The 18,269-nt window shown below is 32.2% G+C and overlaps 2 protein-coding genes across 4 annotated transcripts in view; both read right to left on the bottom strand.

The window, feature by feature from the left end:
• LOC145328169 (uncharacterized) overlaps positions 1–18,269 on the bottom strand; it is a 183,478-nt gene that overhangs the window by 37,242 nt on the left and 127,967 nt on the right. The gene's annotated exons all lie outside the window — the stretch shown is intronic.
• LOC145328157 (uncharacterized) lies at positions 1,019–16,956 on the bottom strand. 2 transcript variants are annotated; one of them, XM_080171740.1, is made up of 12 exons: positions 16,577–16,956; positions 15,360–15,407; positions 14,616–14,683; positions 14,074–14,160; positions 13,471–13,548; positions 10,728–10,811; positions 9,931–10,001; positions 6,783–6,842; positions 4,031–4,157; positions 3,561–3,644; positions 2,345–3,043; positions 1,019–1,656 (listed from the first exon to the last, which is right to left on the bottom strand). In XM_080171740.1, exons 1-12 carry the CDS (start codon positions 16,645–16,647, stop codon positions 1,379–1,381), a joined length of 1,755 nt encoding a protein of 584 aa, XP_080027866.1. In that variant the 5' UTR covers positions 16,648–16,956; the 3' UTR covers positions 1,019–1,378. The 2 variants fall into 2 exon arrangements, with proteins under 2 accessions (XP_080027866.1, XP_080027867.1); XM_080171741.1 differs by having other exon boundaries at positions 16,584–16,864.

Genomic DNA, 18,269 nt, shown 5'->3' with positions numbered 1-18,269 from the left:
CCTATGAAAGATAGACAGCTGAAATTATTAGTGAAGATTCTTATAACATATGTCCATCTAATCTATACATTGTGATGTCAATCTGTCTGTTGTTTGGGGTGCTAGATCGATTCATAGATTTTCATATTTTCATAATTTTCTCTTCTCCTTTTTAAGATAATAGGCTGAAATTTTCAGGGATTGCTTAAATTTACATTCTAAACATTTTCTTTAATTTTTATTATGGTTTTTCTATTAATTGGGGTACAAGATCAATTCCTAGATTTTTAGGTTTTCTTTGGTTTTCTCGATTCCTATTCAGGATTTGTGGCTGAAATTATCAGGGATTGAATATGATCATATACTACATATTTTTATCAAGTTTCATTAAGATTTGTCTATAAATTGCGGTGCTATATCGATTAATAGTAATTTTTCCCGATATCCATTCATAATTTTCTATTAATTGGGGTACAAGATCAATTCCTAGATTTTTTTTAGGTTTTCTTTGGTTTTCTCGATTCCTATTAAGGATTTGCGGCTGAAATTATCAGGGATTAAATATGATCATATACTACATATTTTTATCAAGTTTCATTAGGATTTGTCTATAAATTGCGGTGCTATATCGATTAATAGTAATTTTTCCCGATATCCATTCATAATTTTTGAGCTTCGCTACTTATGGATGTTGTCATCCTTGTTTATAAGAGGCATAATGGGTAGAAAAGAAGCTGTCCACAGTTCTATTATATTAATCCTAATATATAAGTCTATGTGTTGTGTACTTAAGATGTCTATGTGTACTTAAGGATCCGCTAACTGCTAGGCTGATAAGGTTCGCCTTTCCGATCATAGATCATGTGTATCATAAGTCTTAGGAAGGTTTTTAACTATAATGGAAAATGGTTTATCAAAATACGAGTTTTCATTTTACTTCACTTCTAATACAATCTGTTGATTCATCGTAACAATCAAGACAAAAAGACGCAAAGACTTATAGAGTAGATTCGCTACTAAAAATTATTTAATTAAGTTTAATCTATATCATTTATTTTTCTTTGTTCAAAAGTCGCGCATATTAAAATAATATATTTGTAAATATCACAAAATATTGCCTTGCCTATAGAAATTATAAAAATTAGATATAATAAGTTCAGTATATTTTGATCGGGAAAAAAATATAAAAAAATGATTTTATTTTTCATATATATAGTGATATACTTTAAAACAACATTATGAGCCTGTTTAATATAAACAAAATGAGATATAGAGTAGCTTCACATTCTTAATTATATATACAGGTTTAATTGGTTATAAGATACTACAAAATGACTAATTAAAGCATTAAAAACATTTCTATTTAATTAATATATATACAAATAAATTTTTTGAAGTATTAACTAAAACTTTTAGCCCTTGGCTTTAGCATTAAATTTGTAGATGGAGCAACGTTTAAAATTGGATTTACAAAGCCATGTAGCGGCGACTTTATCTGCTTCTGCCTTTGTTCGACCTTTACAAGTCTACTAACGGCGTTAACAGAATTGACTCTCGGCCGAAACAATTTCTTCTTTTGTTTGACCTCTGACTCGAGTATGATGGAGGTTGGAGATTTGAGTGGTTGGGTTGGAGGCTGGAAAAGGCTTCTGCCTGACGTTCTAAGACTTTCCACTCCTAAAACATATAATTTATGGTAATAAATTTATTAGTTTGGATATATAATCCAAACAACTACCTGTTCAAAGTCGCAGAAACCTTTTTCGTCTTCTAGCAAATTGATTTTTGTTTATTTGTAGTGACTCGTATGAGTTTATATTTTCGACGCTATTAGCTGATTTCAAAGACATATTATAAAATCGGGACAGGGTCCCCGCCCTGAGGGGAGATTTAAATATAGCCCATGTCCCCTTTCATGAAAATCACGTATTTAAGAAACAATTAAATGTAAAGAGAAAACAAAAGGATGACAACATCCATAAGTAGCGAAGCACAAAAAATCGTGGGTGGACAAACAGGCGAAGTTATGTTTATCAAATTTGGTATAACGTGGAGGAACCTTTAAAAAACGTCAGTGGAAACGCAACTCTTGCCAAAAAAAAAAAAACCAACGTTTCCCGCCATTTTTATACGTTTTTTTGTCAAATTAGACAATTTTGAATCATTTGAAACAAATTTAGGTATTTTTTTCTTACAAAATTTTCCTTTTTTATTTAAAAACAAGTAACTACCCAACAAAAGTGTAAATAATTCAAAATTGTCTAATTTCGCCATTGTTCCTTCGCAATTTCACTTTGGACTGCCATGCCAAATTTCAAATCTTACTGGAGAACATTTTCGTATATTTAAAAAACAATGATATTACCTGGAATCACAAAGATATTCTCATCTTTTGCAGCTGGCGTCGACGATACAATAGAAGGATCATAAGCTGACAACAACGTGTCTGGTATCACAGGATCAGCACTCAGCTCCTGACCTTCCAGTTCACTCAGCTGATCTGAACCCAAGCGTAGCCTAGTCACGTGGCTTGGCCTCTGTGGATCTATGACAATTTGACTATGGGTTTCAGTATCATGCTCAAAGGCGGGGTTATCACATGCTGTTACTTTTATTGATATATTAAAAGGGTTATCTTTATGGATAATGATAGAATCGTGCTCTTTTCTGACATCACTGTGATTTAAGTTTTCATTTTTAAGTTTATCTTTACACACACTAATTGAGTTATCATGGATGCTTTTATGACTCTCATTACAATCAGTTTGAGAGTCTGCAAGTTCAGAACTACTTTTAAATTTCTGCAATAATTTTAATTCTGTAATTAGTTCTTTACTTTTAAGATCACCATTTTTATTTGAAAAATCAATATCTGTAGTTTCAGAATTAACACTTTTGTGGCTGTAAAAAGTGGTGACTGCTTCTTCTTGTGAATTACCACAGTGATCCTTCTCTGTCTTTCCCGTTGTAAGTCTGTTCTTCTGGTGGTCCAGCACGTATTGACGGTCCCAAGGAGTTCCAAAGTCAACCTCAAATGAGGTCTTAGGGACTAGCTTCATAAACACTGAAAATAAAAAGAACCTTTAACTTTGTGGTTTAAACATTTTACAAATATATACCTACAGCATCTACATACAGATTTGCCTATAACTTTTCTGCTCATCAAAACTTATCTGCTTTAGATCAATCAAAACTCGATAAAAGAAAAAGTTTTAGAGCCAGCAATAACATAACGTGATAGTAAAACTTTGGGTACCAATGTAATTTACAGCAAACTAAACTGTCCCTTCCTCCTAACTCCATGATTTGTATGACTTACTACAAAATAGGATAACCTCGTTTGGTGAATAATGCCTAACTATTGAAAGTTACTTATTGGATAGTTAGGCCCAGGTAAACAAAACTGGTATTAATCTTATACTTTTTCTTATTTAGGTATTAGTCGAAAATTTTATGTAATATAATACGATATTTGATTTTTCAGTATTGCGAAGAACCGGTCCTAATCCAACGGATATTAATCGAGTCTGAACCCTTAGCATTATTTTTAACTTACAGTAAAATGAATATATAAAGCTTACCTAAGAAAGAAGGCATAAGTTGAAACAAGGATGAAAAGAGCAAGAATAGGACAGATCTTCCAAGATATACATCTACTTTGGCACCTAGAATAATAATATAATCAAATAATTGCACTTTTTTGTTTCTGATTAAGTTAGAATCTGATCTTTAAAAATTTAGTCATTTTGTGTGTCCTTAAAAAAATGGTTAAAGTTTTGACTCAATTAGTTTGGATCCAACGAATCAAAATTCAACAAAGTACAAACATTTTTGAGCGAACAAGCGTAATAACTTGGTTGTAAAACTTGGAGCGTAACAATAAAAACAAACATATATCAAGACAAAAAAGTATTTAAAAAAACTGCAATATAGTAATCATGTTATGAAAGTAACAGAATGTCAAGATTTTTTTGTGTGTTTGTCTGTAGCTTTAGATCAATGGTAAGGCCCTTTTTAAAAATAAAATTGAGGACTCTATAAATTACTTTACCTTCAACATAGATGACAAATTCAAGTTTCTGAATCATCATGCTGTAATTGAGGACTGTGATGAGAATCCAACAGCCGTTCAACATTGATATGGTCACTGACAACGGGGGAATCATGATGTAGATTATCTAAAATAGAGAGTATGTCAATAGATATCTCTGAAACAGGGACGTATTACGAGTTATTTGTTTTTTAACTTTATTGTGTAAAATTCTGCCAGATCTAAACCGTTAATTATTTAAATTTTAATTTAAATTAATCATATTCTATAATAAATAAAAAAAAAGATTTTTTTCACTGGCTATCTTTACTTAAAATTAATTTTCTAATAAAGAATCAATTAATTTATAATAATATTAAATAATTGTAAAAAAAAAATATTTTTTAGGTTTGACGGTATGTAATTTTTGCTTGCTTTTAGGAGTGTTAATTTCTCTTTTTGAAAGTAAAAAACATGCAACGGACCAGTAAAACAGTCCTCCTCAAAAAATTGTAATTAACATTCTGAGATATTTTTGGACATACTCAACTCAGGGATCTAAAGAGATAAGACAATGCCCGAAAATTTGATATGCATCCCCAATACCATTGCAGATACACAAAATTAACCCTTCAGTAGATTACAATCATTGGTTGAAACGTTTGGACACTCAACCTAATAATCCAACCAATCAAATTTAGAAAAAGTCCCCAAGGCTGTTGAGCCAGCAAATAAGAAGAAAAGGTTATTATAAACTTTTGGGACTAGTGTAATAACCAGTCTAATATCCCCTCCCTCCCTGGGACACACATATAAGACCTAGCTAGATTGGCAACTAGAATTTGTTTCCAAGAACATGTCTCCATATCCTTGCAGTTTGTTAGTTGGCAGGAATGGTGGAGATTATTTAAGGATTTGTGCAAGTCTTTTCATCTTCAAACTAAGAGCAGGAAAGGATAACATAACAGAGAGAGAGGGGACAATGGGCTGTTTATTACACTGGTCCCAAAAATTGTAATAACGTTTTCTTATTCGTTGGCTCATCAACTTTGGGGACCAAAGTGAATATTGATTGGTTGGATCATTAAGTTGAGTGTTCAAACTTTTCAACCACTAATTGTAATCTAAAGATGGGGTAATTTTGTTGCATCATCATTGTATATCATGTATATCAATTTATTGGAAATTGTCTTATCCCTTAAGATCCATGCTTTTCATCTTCAAATTAGGAGAGGGGAACAATTAATAGTTTCTATAAGGCTGGCAACATCCACAAGTCACCTAAGCAAGAATAATTCACAAAACCTTTCAGGTTTTTTATAATCTTTCATGTTTGTAGCATTACCGACAGACTGACGGACCAAGTAAATATTATACAACTGTGTGCTCATGAATCTCCTTTTAACAATTCAGCGCATTAATGAGAAAATCACATTTGTCTCATAGTGTTATGGACGGACAGACAGACAAAGCTTCGGTAATAAAAATTAAATGGATCTCCCAATTATAATTCAAAGCCAAAGAATTATGTCCTTTTTCAACTATTTACATATATTTAAGAACTATTATCCCATACTGTTGAAAATTCCAAGAAATAATTGGCATCTCAGGTAAAAATGGGAATAAGTTTTCTCGTATTCATTAGAATCCGGTGGATAGGAACCGGTTCTCATGAATACGAAAAAACTATGTCTAGCATCGTATTATATCCAGTTTTCTACGAATATAGAAATGCACAATCACGGCACCACGGGGCTAAAAAAACTAGTTTTAATCTTATAATTGTACAGTCTATATCCGCGGAAAGCCGTTTATAATACGATACGAGAAATAACTATTCCAGTATGACTTCGAACCCGATTAATATCCGATGGATTATAACCAGTTCTCAGACATACTGAAATATTATGTATAGCATCGTCTCAAAGACAAGATCCAAATCAGATTTATTATCTCGGGCCTTCGTCCCCTCGTGGTTAACAAAACTGGTTTTATTCTTATATTATTTTTATTTTAATATCCGTGGAAAGGTATCTATAATATGATGCGATAAGTAACTATTCTTTGACTATATAACTATGTGATCTTTGATATTAACGAATTTTTAGTTTGAATTTAAATAAACCTTAAAATTACTTTTAGGAGTTTGTTCTATATTCTATATATTTTTATAACAAATCTAAATCCTTTTTTTATCTTAAGTCAAAATTAAATACCCTTCTATATTTTCATTTTTATGAGATGGATAAGTGACAATAATTCCCTTTTTCTTAGATAATAAGATACGTAATTAGAACATTCTTTTTTTTTGACTAAAAAATATTTAAAATAAGAATGTGGGTCATTTTTTCGTGTTTTTTTACATTAGGTCATGTTAGGTTAGGTTATATTGTGTATCGCAGGTATAATGCATCGCAGAAATAGTCCCCGCAGAGTTAGGGTCCTCACAATGGTTAAAAAAACGTTATTACTAATTTATTTCAATAATAATAATGAGAGGGGGGTATAATACTTCCTACCCACTTTTATTTAAAGCACCAAGTATTGAGATGATTTTTTTTGTCTCAGTCATTCTCAAACAAAGGATGAAATGGACAACATTGCCATTAATAATGTATAGCTAACAAGCGAAATGAATCTAAAATAATACTTAGTGGTTAATCTTACTAAGTGTTGCCCCCAACGTCAGCTAAGAATCAAGTATAAGTTTCGTGATTTTTTTCAAATTAATTTCGTCGTTGGAATATTGCAGGTATTGTAACTAAATATTTACCTGGTTAACGCACCAAACAACTAGAGCAGCCACCAAAAACACATGTGTCAAATAACCAGCCTAAAAAAATAATTTAAATAAATGTTAACAGATATTTTTAGAGTAATTATTACCGTAGTAATTCTACATGTTACCAATGTCAGCCAGTCTGTCAAAATCTTTACTACTTCAATTGTAAGCGTCCTTAAAATTAATTTTGTTTAGGCTATATTCTTCTGAAGGGTGATAACAATTCTGTATTAAACTTTATCAAATATATCTTCAAAACTATTCATGTCAGCTGTATTAGAGCAAAAACTATGTTTCGTTTTGTATTGTAGACAGTTTTTAAAAGGAATTTTAAAATAATCAAATCAATACATTAAAACTAGACTTAATCTTATATTATTTCATTTTACTAACCGCGGAAAGCTGTCTATAAAACGAAGTGATAAATATCTATCACAAAAAATGATGATCTGACCAAAATAAGAAACTACCCAATTGTTTTTGTGTTTTATTTGCCTACCTACATTACTAATATTGAAGTAATACACTTAGGATCACTTCAATATAATTCTCTTCAAATAAAATATAGATTATTTTAGGATATCTTTGTTTTAGCAAAAAAGCGAAGATTTTCCATAATAAGAGTATATATATTGGGACAGTCGAAAGAACAACGTATAATGTTGTTAATTAAACTTATGGCAAATATATTAATGTTCACAAGAGCAGCTACTCTTAATTTACAAACCGTGGTTGTTAAACTTTAAAAACAGTTTTTTGCCTTGCCATAATTGACATTATACTATTATTATTATTTCACTTGTTATTTCAAATTTGTTAAGAATTTATACAAAAGAATAGGTTATGCAAAGAGAGAGGAGACAATATGCTGTTTATTACACTAGTCTCCAAAGTTTTATAGTGTTGTTTTCTTGTTTGTTAGGTAAAAATCTTTATGGACTTTTAATGGATTTTGACTGGTTGGTTTATTAAGTTGCGTGTCCAAACGTTTGAACCAATAATTGCAACCAACAGAAGGGGTAACTTTGTCTATTAACATTAGAGTACATCAATTTATCAGTCATTGTCTTAACTCTTTAAATATATGGTTAATAGGTATGAATTTGGTATTTATTAACCCCGCTTTTATGGATGTTGTCTTACTTGATTTACCAATCATATTAAACTAAATTGAGTTTGACTGTTTTGAAGATCTCATAGCACAGGGATTAGGTATGAATTATTGCATTGTAATAATCTAATTGTACAAACATTAGAAGACATTTTACTTATCTTAAGTTTGGTCAGTAATGCTCTTTGAATGTTGACAGCAATCAAAATTTTGATAATTTTTATGTTAGGTTAGGTTCAGTAAGGTATAAAATCCCATATATAATTATAAAGGGATAGTATACCCAATAAGGATAAGCCTCTTTCAGGGTTAGAACCCAACGATAAGGCTAGTTAGTTATCGCTAAAAATACCATCTTCAGTCCTGATAACTCTTATTTTAAAAAAAGAGGGGGGGGGGGGATTTTTCTTTTGTTTGTTGACTCAGATTATATTAGGTACTGAGTAGCCCCACAGAGTTAGGCACTGAAGGTATAGTCCCTCCCCCCCCCCCCCCTCCCTTCGCAGGGTCACAAGAAAACTAACCTCTTTATTTAGAGGGGGTAAAATGAGAAGTTTTGAAGTTTGGGGGGGTTGGGGGGGGGGTAAACACCCCCTTCACCCCACACCTTGGTTGTCCCTAGTCCCTGATGATTTTTTTCTCTCTAGATGTTTATCTTGATTACACATAGGGCGATGGATCTAAGAAAATATTATTTTCTTTCACATAGACAATTATTCACAAAATTAAAGGTTAATTAAAATGGCTCTTTCAATGAACAAGATAGATATGTAAGTCATAACCAGTTATAGAACCGCTACGAAGTTTAAAAGCTTTTTATATTGGATGTAATAGTTTTATTTAGAATCAAATTCTTTATCTCCTTCATAATTTATTATTTTATTTGATTAATATTTGATAATACTGAGTTAGAAAATGAATAAAATATAAGAAGGATAAATACAAGGTTGAGCATGGTCATAAGTAGCGCAGTAGTGAAAAGACAAAACTAAACACTCTAGTTTCAATTTTAATACAGGCATTATTTAGTACCAGTATTAGTATTTAAAAATTTTAAAAAAAAGAGAAAGTTGTTGTTTTGCATTTGCTTCTTTATTACTTTATGTCAGGTTGGGTTTTATTGGGTACTGGGCAGCCCGGCAGGGTTATGGCACCGAAATTTAAGGCCCCGTCATCAAAAAAACTTAAGTTCTCTTATGTTTAATTTATTTCTACAAAAAAAGATGGGGTGTTATCAGCGCTCAGCAGAAACTTTATGTGAGATAAACAAAATATTGGATTCTTGAATATATAATGGACGTTACTAGTTTTAGAGTAGTTGTGCTTCTGAAAATCAGAGATCTAAAGGGACAAAAAATTTATGTACATTTCCAACGATTATACACAAAAAGACTAAACCATTTCTGTAGAATACAATTAGTTGTAGAACCAAGCGATCAAAATTAAATAGAAGTTCCCAAAGTTGTTAAGCTAACGAATAAAAAAAACATTATTATGAAACTCTGGGGACTAGTGTAATAAACAGCCCAATGTCCCCTCCCTCCCTGTGTGAACATACAAGACATATTACTGTCAGAATTTGGACATATGATGTTAATATAATTAAGGATAATTCTATAAGAGAGTAAAAGTTTCTGGATAATTTCATTTTTTTAGTTATGTTCTGTATTTTTTTTTTCAATTTATTTGCATCTCCCCTAGAGGCCTCTAGGGGAACCTAAGGAATAGGGGCAATTTTAATTATAAGAAAAAAGTAAAAGAAAATAGGCAACAAATAACAAAATGCCATGTAATTGTCAATGATTATTGCCTTTGAAGAGCCAAAGCATTCCCCATCTTTCAAATTTAATTGTTATAGCAAAAGTAGGAACTATTTCTTAAGCACTAAATTAACAAAAAAAATTACTATTGTAAGGTTGCGTGATAATTTTAACATAAATATTTTATCATACAGCTTCTAAATTATATATCTTTGGCTTGGCTCGTTAATTATTGAGCAGCCTAGCGATAACAAAATTTAATATTTACCCTTTCAAACGAAGGAGCGCAGCTGTTCTCTAATATAAACTCCATTACACTCAATATGGGGTTTGGTAATCCTAGAAAGAAAGAAAAATGACAACACTATTATGGAAGAAAATTTATTTATCGTATCGTATTATAGACAGCTTTTCGCGGTTAATAAATTCACAAATGATTAGATCAAGCACAGCTTTGTTAGCCCCGAAGCCAAAAATGGTAATAATATTAAAGATATGAAAGAAATTGTCTATGTTAAAATGTATAATTTTTCAGTAAAGCTTATAACAGGTTCTAATCCAGCTGATATTAATCGGTTTCGACGCCATACATGAAGTATTATCTAATAAATTGTTTCAAGCATACCATAATGAAAAATATTAAATTGTTGGAACTTAGTGAAGCTACCCAGCTAAAGTGTAGCTTCGCATCTCCAGATCTATGTTATTTTATTGAGCTACGGGAGCAGCCGTAGTAAATATCCCTCCATTTAATTTATTATGTTGTTGTTGAATTACCCAGCCTTCAACCGTAATTACGAACCCCCGAGGCTAAGTCGGGGCCAACTCCCACAAATTCATGAGGTTAATGAATATTGGATATATGTGGATAGAGTGACATGGGACAATTTGTCGTCAATTTAGCTTGCTAATATTTATTGGTAAGTTCGTTTATCCAGTAGGAAGGGAGGTAATGGGGAAAAGGGGGTTTGATGAGGAGCCAGCTAGCTGCTAGTATAACTTTATCAGAGTACATGAAAATCTGGTGCATAACTAAATTATCATAAATTCGATTCATGAGATTACCTTTCTCCAGGGCTATTCGCATTTCAGAAGATCCGTATCCTTTTTGAAAGAGCATGGCCTCATTGTAGTAAAATACCATTGAGCCTAAAATAAAATTGTCAATTATAAAAACACCACACTTTTACAATTATGGTAATAAGTCTGTAATTGAAATTTATTAGATAAAATACACTTTTTATTGTCTTATAAAGTTACTAGCGGCTTTGCCCCTAGCCTCTAGGGGCGTTGCCCCAAGAGGAAATTTTAAAAAATTAAGTACTAGTGGTGCTGCCACCAGTAGTTTTATGTGAACTAACTTCCCTATAAGAAAAATAAATTGTGGAAAATTAGGTACCTACGCAAGAAATAAAATATTGGGGGTGTCCCCCCCCCCCCCCAAGAAAATAGCCTAAAACCACCACAGGACCAGTAGGTATATTCCCTGAAGAGTAGAATCCGATCGGTTCAGTGGTTACCGAGATTTTAAGGGACAGACGGACAAACAGACGGACAGACAGATGGACATCAAGCTACTTTGCATTATAGATTGGCGTGCAAAGTTAAGCGTTTCACCAGGGGATTGTGAAACCTTTAGAAGGTGAAAAAGAATAAGTCTGGCATTTTAAAATTCAGTTCTAAAGGGGCATTGACACCTCCATAGTCCAAACTTACCACTCAAACTTTAAAATCCAGCATTTTGCCCCTATAATTTGTATTGCATTAAATCAACCCTCTCAAACCTGTACAAATCCCACATTTCTCGAAAAAGTTTGGACGTCCTTGGATACCCCCTATAAAAAACTACTTTATCTAATTTCCAGGTTCGGACACTCTTCAAGTGTTAACTTTCGTTTGTCCTTCCGTTTGATTTTAGAACTTACTTTTTATGAATGTTTTTATCCTTGTTAACATCTATAATACAAAGTATCTTGATGTCTGTCCGTCTGACCGTCTGTCCGTCTGTCTGTCCGTCTGTCTGTCTGTCCCTTAAGATCTCGGTAACCACTGAACTGATCGGATTCTACTCTTCAGGGAATATACCTACTGGTCCTGTGGTGGTTTTAGGCTATTTTCTTGGGGGGTGGGACACCCCCAACCCCCCAAATTTTTTTTTTACATTTTTTTGTAAAATCTCAGTAACTGCTGATCAAATTGGGCTCTACCCATCTGGGAATATACCTACTGGTCCTATGGTGGTTTTAAGCTATTTTCTTGGGGGGTGGGACACCCCAACCCCCCAAAAAATAACAAAAAATCCCCACTTCCAAAATTTTTTTTTAAATTTTTTAAAAACAAAAACCAGTAATTGGGGTTGGAAAACCCCACTGCAACATTGGGCGAAGCCCCCATGAATCCCCCCCCCCCCCGAAAAAAAAATCAAAATATTTTATTTTTAATTTTAATTTTTGTGTATGCGAACAACCTAGGTCTGATTTTTACGAATTGAAATTTTTGTGTATACGGCAAACAACCTGGGTTTAATTTGTACAAATTAAAATTTTTGTGCTTAAAGGCACAACCTGGGTTTAATTTTACCACAGAGTAATTAAACAAAGAATATTTTTTTGAATATTTCTATTAAGGAGGGTTGACTTCCCAAAACTATATAGGGCGAAGCCCCTAGAGGCTAGGGGCGAAGCCGCTAGTAAAATTAAAAGAAGTTTTATTATGATTTTTTAAAACCTGAATACCCAAAGGAAGTGGTTATTTTAAACTAATTAAAAAGTTAGTTCATAATTTTATTTTAAACTTAGATCTTTTGGATCAACTGCAGTTGACAGTAAAATATTCCTGGTAACGAATATTTTTAAAAAATCTATGAATTTTAAAAGCTGCTATAGCTACCAAACGGCTGAATGTACAGATCATGCCCGCACACCGTTTTAAGCGGCATAAGAAACCATCAAATAATCTGGAATAGTTAAGATCCAATGATGCACAGGGAAAGCTTCACTGAAGCAAAAACGCGTAAAATATGTCTTTTTCGCGCATTTCTCTGCACTGCGAGATAATTGTGCGTTATTGATTTATAGCTATTCCAGATTATTTGTAAGCCTTCTTATACCGCTTAAAACGGTGTGCGGGTATGATCTGTACGTTAAGCCGTTTGGCAGCTAGCAGCCTTTAAAATTCATAGATTTTTGGAAATATTCGTTACCAGGAATATTTTACTGTGAGCTGCAGTTGATCCGATCTTTTGGTTAGTAAAGTTTTGAAGCTTAGTTTATGCAAACTTTTGGCTTTTTAATTTTAAAAGCAAAGCTGTTCTACAATTAGAGATCATATTAGGATAGCTCTTAGTATTTCTTTATACATGTTAGAATTGTCCTACCAATTCCAAACTTTTAAGATGATTACTGTAACTGTTCATAATAGTAACCAGAATGTCCGTAAGTCCTTTCAAAACATTCTTGGGTTTTGACAACATATTTTAAAATATGTTCTCTTTATCTTTGTTTTAAACAATGATTCCTAGGACAACAAGGTGAAGTATTTTAAGCGAATCGTCTCTATATTCGGGTCCTATATAGGAAAGCCACGGCTAACAAAACCGTTATTAATTTTAAGTATTTTATCTTATAGATATTATAGAGTTGCTTCGCTTTCTAACTCGTACCTAACTGCTATAGGAATCATCGTGCAAAGTTTAAAATCGATAGGACAATTCTAACATGCATAAATTAAAGAAAAGAGCTAACCGTTACTGACGTACGGACGGGCCGACCCTTATTAAAGAAAAGCTTCGCATTTAAAAGATATTTACCTTCTTTTTTTGATGCAAATGTAACATTCATACTTCTTAGTCCAATATGAACAGTTAAATCAGACTGTACTAACATTTCTAAAGAAAAAAATTGTGTTGTAAGGGCAAAAAAAGTTTTTTAGTCTTTGGACATGTAATTTTTTTCTAAACCTATATACAACTTCCCTGAAAAATGGCCGATAGCTATGACATGTGTAAACAGATATCTTTAAACGAATGGACTGACAAAAGTTAGATAGAAAGAAAGAGAACATAGAGAAGGTGAATAGGTGCCTAGGCCGCCTGTAAGCCACAGGGAAATCAACATCATATATTTTTTTAAATGAACTGCTTTGTCAAAAGCACGATTTTAATTGTAAGTAATTAGGGGAATGCCTTTGCTCAAAACATGCGCGACTCATTATCATGCACATTTAAGACTTTTAAAAGCGAAGCTTTTTTAGAACAATGTTTTGGATGTCTGCAATAGTTGGGATGTAAATGCTTTTGGACCCACTATAAAGATCTGGACCAGCTTTGTTATAAACCATCCCAAGAAGGATTAAGCAGAGGTATAAGACAACTATATAGTGACCACTACACAGTATAAACAATATTCCATACCTGAATGTCCATGTTTCATTTCTGTCCACCTGGAGTAGGAACCCTTCAGTTCACCTGTACCAGTCATCCAGTTAGAATCCTGGATACCTTAAATTATTATCCTATTGTATAATATAGTACGGTTTTATAAGCTATTTTCTTTCACCTCTGTCCCTTCAAATAGAGATCTCCTAGATGCAATGGGGGGGGGGGGGGATTAGCCGCTAGTGAATGATAAAACCTAACAAAGATTTTTATCCTACTCCCGATACCATTTATAAATTCACAAAAAAATGACTTAGTGATTATAAGTGATAAATGTAAGCTTATCCCCAATGATGATAAAAAAATAACCCCCTTCTGTATATTAAATTTGATGGTTGGAAATTTTGAACACTACTACGGTCTACTTAGGAACCAAGAAACCAAAATTCAACAATATAAGACAGTGTTTTATAAAACTTTGGATACCATAATAATTTAAAGTCCAATGTTCCTTCCCTCCCTCCTTTGGAAAATTATCTTTAACCCCCCCCCCCCCCCCCTCCTGGACACTTACTTACCTATGGATAAGAGAGCTCCAGAAAACAAGGATATGCTACCATAGGCAAAAGTATGTAATCGCCTTCGCCTAAACAATAAAAATTATGTCATAATTATGTACAGAAGTTATAACAATTAAAATTAATATAAATCAAACAAGCTTAAGATCTGAGAAAAAAAGAATTTAATTTTGGTGGGTATGGTCAATAAATCTCTGAATGAAAGTTTTGCTTTATGGTTTTAAAGTCGTATGTCTTTAAAAATAAACTTTTTATCTACATTAAAATAAATATTTAACATTTAAAAGGTCTTATACATTAAAAATAATGTTTAATAGTTATTTATCGCATCAAAATACGCGAATAGTAAAATACCATATAGTATTGGAGTGATTCTAGTTTTTCATTTTTTTATTTACGAAAAATTATCTATAATACAATGTACGATACATAGTCTTGCAATGTGGCTCAAAACCAGTTCTAATCCAACAGATATTAATTGGTTTGGAAGCCGCACTGAAATAGTTACTTATCAGTATCTCATCGTATTATAAACAGCTTTCCACGGATATTAAAAAAATTGTTAGATTTAAACCAGTTTTGTTGGACCCAAGAGTTAAAAAAATTGCTATTGATTTTATGCTTTTTGTCTTAAAATTTATGGAAAAACGTTTGTGATACTGTAAGTTTCATAATTGTATAGTATAGCCAAGAACAGGCTTTAACCCAGCAGATTTTAATTGATTTTGACTTTAAAATGCATACCTGGATGTAATTATAAACCAAAGAAGGATGAAGTATGCCACCGACCATCTAAAAAAAGATTAAAATCAAAGACTTAAAAGTTGTCTATCGCATCGTATTATAGACAGCTTTCCGTGGATATTAGAATAATGAAAATTAAATCCAGTTTTGTTAGAAATGAAGGGCCGAAGGCCCGTTCCAGCAAAAATGATCTTAATTTTCTGATTTTTATCTTATAGTTCATAGAAAATTGTCTGTAATACTATGCTATACATGATTTTTCAGTATTGTAGTATGCGGTTCTAATCCTGCGGATTTTAACCGGTTTCGAAGCTTTATAGGAAATTTATTTTTGAAATCCTAGAAAAGATATCATATCATACTTTTATTGGAAATAATATGATTTTTATTATTAAGCTTAAGATCTCAATAACCACTGAACCTATTAGGTTCACTATTTTAGGTTAGCCTCACATAGGTCCTGTGATAGTTAAAGGCTATTTTGTTTTCAGATTTATGTCTTGGGATGGTTTTAAGTTATTTTTCTAGGCCCTCCATGCATCTTTAAATACAGAGCCCCTAGATGCCAGCCGCATAGCCCCTAGTATATAATTATGATTACAGCAGATATCTTAAATAGGGACGTTCAATTAATGTACGTGCACAACCAATTATAATTAACAAAATTATCCCCTGTTTATATAAGAATAATTGGTTGAAAAGTTTGAATACTGATTGTTTGTACAACCCTATCAGTTCTAATATTAATGGTAATTAAGATTGACCTCAAAGCAAAAAAATAAAGAAAAGACAAAGAAGAACTTAATATATATCAGCCTATAGTAAAATCCAAAGAGATTTAGACCATTAAATCATCTATATTATATATCATTATTTTTAAATTCTAAATTATGTTATTTTAACTTGACAAAGTGTCTCAAAAATCAGCCATGTGACGTCATAAAATAAGGGAGATGAGAGGTTAAGGGAAAAAGAAAAACCCTAAAAAACGATGGATAATCCCTCATTTTAATGACGTCACATGGCTGATTTTTGAGACACTTTGTCAAGTTACATGTCATTTAGGCTTTAAAATCATTCTTTTTAATTTTGATAAACAATTATGCTCAAATAGAGTAAAAAAAGAACAGTAAAGTTTTTAATAGGTACTAGAATGAAATCACTAGATTTAATGTTCATATGATATAATATTTGAAAAGTATAAAAGTGTAACTTACCCTATACCTTGAAGTGTGAGCTTGTAATCATAATAGGCACTGATTCTATTACCATGACCAAACCATTTCATTTTAGATTTTTATAAATTATAACTATTTCAATAATATCTAATATTATTTTAACTTTCACATAAAATCAAGCCTTGGCTTGTTGTAGCTTCACTTTGAATAAACTGTATAATAAACATAAATAACATGACGTTAAAAATTTTTCGTTACTTTTAAGATTCTTTTAAACAGTTCCATCACACAACTCGTACGTACTCTATCCAGTGGTCAAATGACCGCCGCGCCACTACCTTCCACTTTTGTTAAAGAAGCTCCCCTCTCTCCCTTTTTTTCAATGTCAACAACCATTGTTCTTCTTCCCTTTTTTGCCTGACTCACCCCCCCCCCCCCTCAAACCACAACCACACCAACCATTCATCTATCTCTCTCTCTTTCTCTCGCAAGAGATAACAATCTACCTGCCTGACGTATTTTTATAGTTGAGCAGCTAATCTATAACTTGCATTGTCCGTCTGTATCTTTCTTCTAATATTATACAAGCAAATATGCGATTTTTAATGCGTCCCTAGCATCTAGGGTCAGAGACAGGCTAGAAAAATAGAGGATACCATCCCAAGACTTGATCTGAAAAAATAGCATAAAACTATCACTAGATCTTTGTTGATATTACTTAAAATAGAGAACCCAATTGTTTCAAAAGTTAACAAAATCTCCAACTTCAGACAAAAAAATTACAAATTTTTATAATATAATGTATATTACAAATTTCAAAAATATTAAATGATTAAAATTTTTACAACTTTTCATTTAATTCGCCATTTTTACCTAAACTACTTATGGAGATAATTGTTCTTGTATTAAAAATATTTCAACAACGTAACAAAACTTTAATCTAGCTTATAATTGGACCGTTATATTACTGTATTTCATGACAAAGGAACTTTTGCTATTTTTAGATAAATGGATTATGGATGTTGTATATGCATGAATACATTGACAGGGCAAAATTTATCGTCAATTTAGCTTGCCAATATGGACTTTATTTATTGGTCAGTTCGCTCCTCCAGTAGGAGGAGATCGGATGGGTCAAAAGGGGCATATTGTTATTTTATCCAGCTGCGAGCATTACTTTTTTAGAGGACATGAAAATCTGGTGCAACATCCAATTAATAATATATCGATTTATGGATTACGGGTTTATTATACTATCTTAGATAAGGTCAAATGAAACCCTCTTCGGTATAAAAATAGAGCATCAATCTATTCTTAGACAATTAGAAAACCGTTGTTAAAATTGAATTAAAATTGAATTAACTGGGAGGTGGAGTAGAAATACAGATTATTTAATATGAATTATGCTTGTATTGGTGCTTCACTTTGGCTTTGTCACGTATAATTGTTAAGCTTAAAACGTAAAAGTAATTTTATTTGACTAGTGGCTGCGCCCCTAGCATCTATAGGCTTTATTTTCCCAAGAATTAAATCAAAAAATTTAAATAGCCTAAAACCACCCCGGGACCTATTTGAAGCTTCCCTAAAATGGAGAACTCAATCGGTTTAGTAATAATTAAAATCTTCAGCTTCAGACAGAAAAACCTTACTACTTTATCTTTCACAGCTGACATAAATTTAATACTTGCCAGTAAAATTTATTATTTCATCCCAATAATGACAAATTCAAACT

The sequence above is a fragment of the Acartia tonsa genome, chromosome 9 (genome assembly GCF_053477335.1).
Source record: "Acartia tonsa isolate MP-2025a chromosome 9, ASM5347733v1, whole genome shotgun sequence".
Taxonomy (NCBI): Eukaryota; Metazoa; Arthropoda; class Copepoda; order Calanoida; family Acartiidae; genus Acartia; species Acartia tonsa.
This window is presented reverse-complemented; position numbering and strand designations above follow the sequence as displayed.

Bases quoted from the DNA above. Each gene is read 5' to 3' on its own strand.
- LOC145328157 (XM_080171740.1), bottom strand. From the start codon at position 16,647: ATGAAATGGTTTGGTCATGGTAATAGAATCAGTGCCTATTATGATTAC. The intron at 14,161-14,615 runs GTAAGTAAGTGT...TAATAATTTAAG, and splicing joins TGGAGCTCTCTTATCCATAG to GTATCCAGGATTCTAACTGG. The intron at 4,158-6,782 runs GTAAATATTTAG...TCTCTATTTTAG, and splicing joins TTGTTTGGTGCGTTAACCAG to ATAATCTACATCATGATTCC.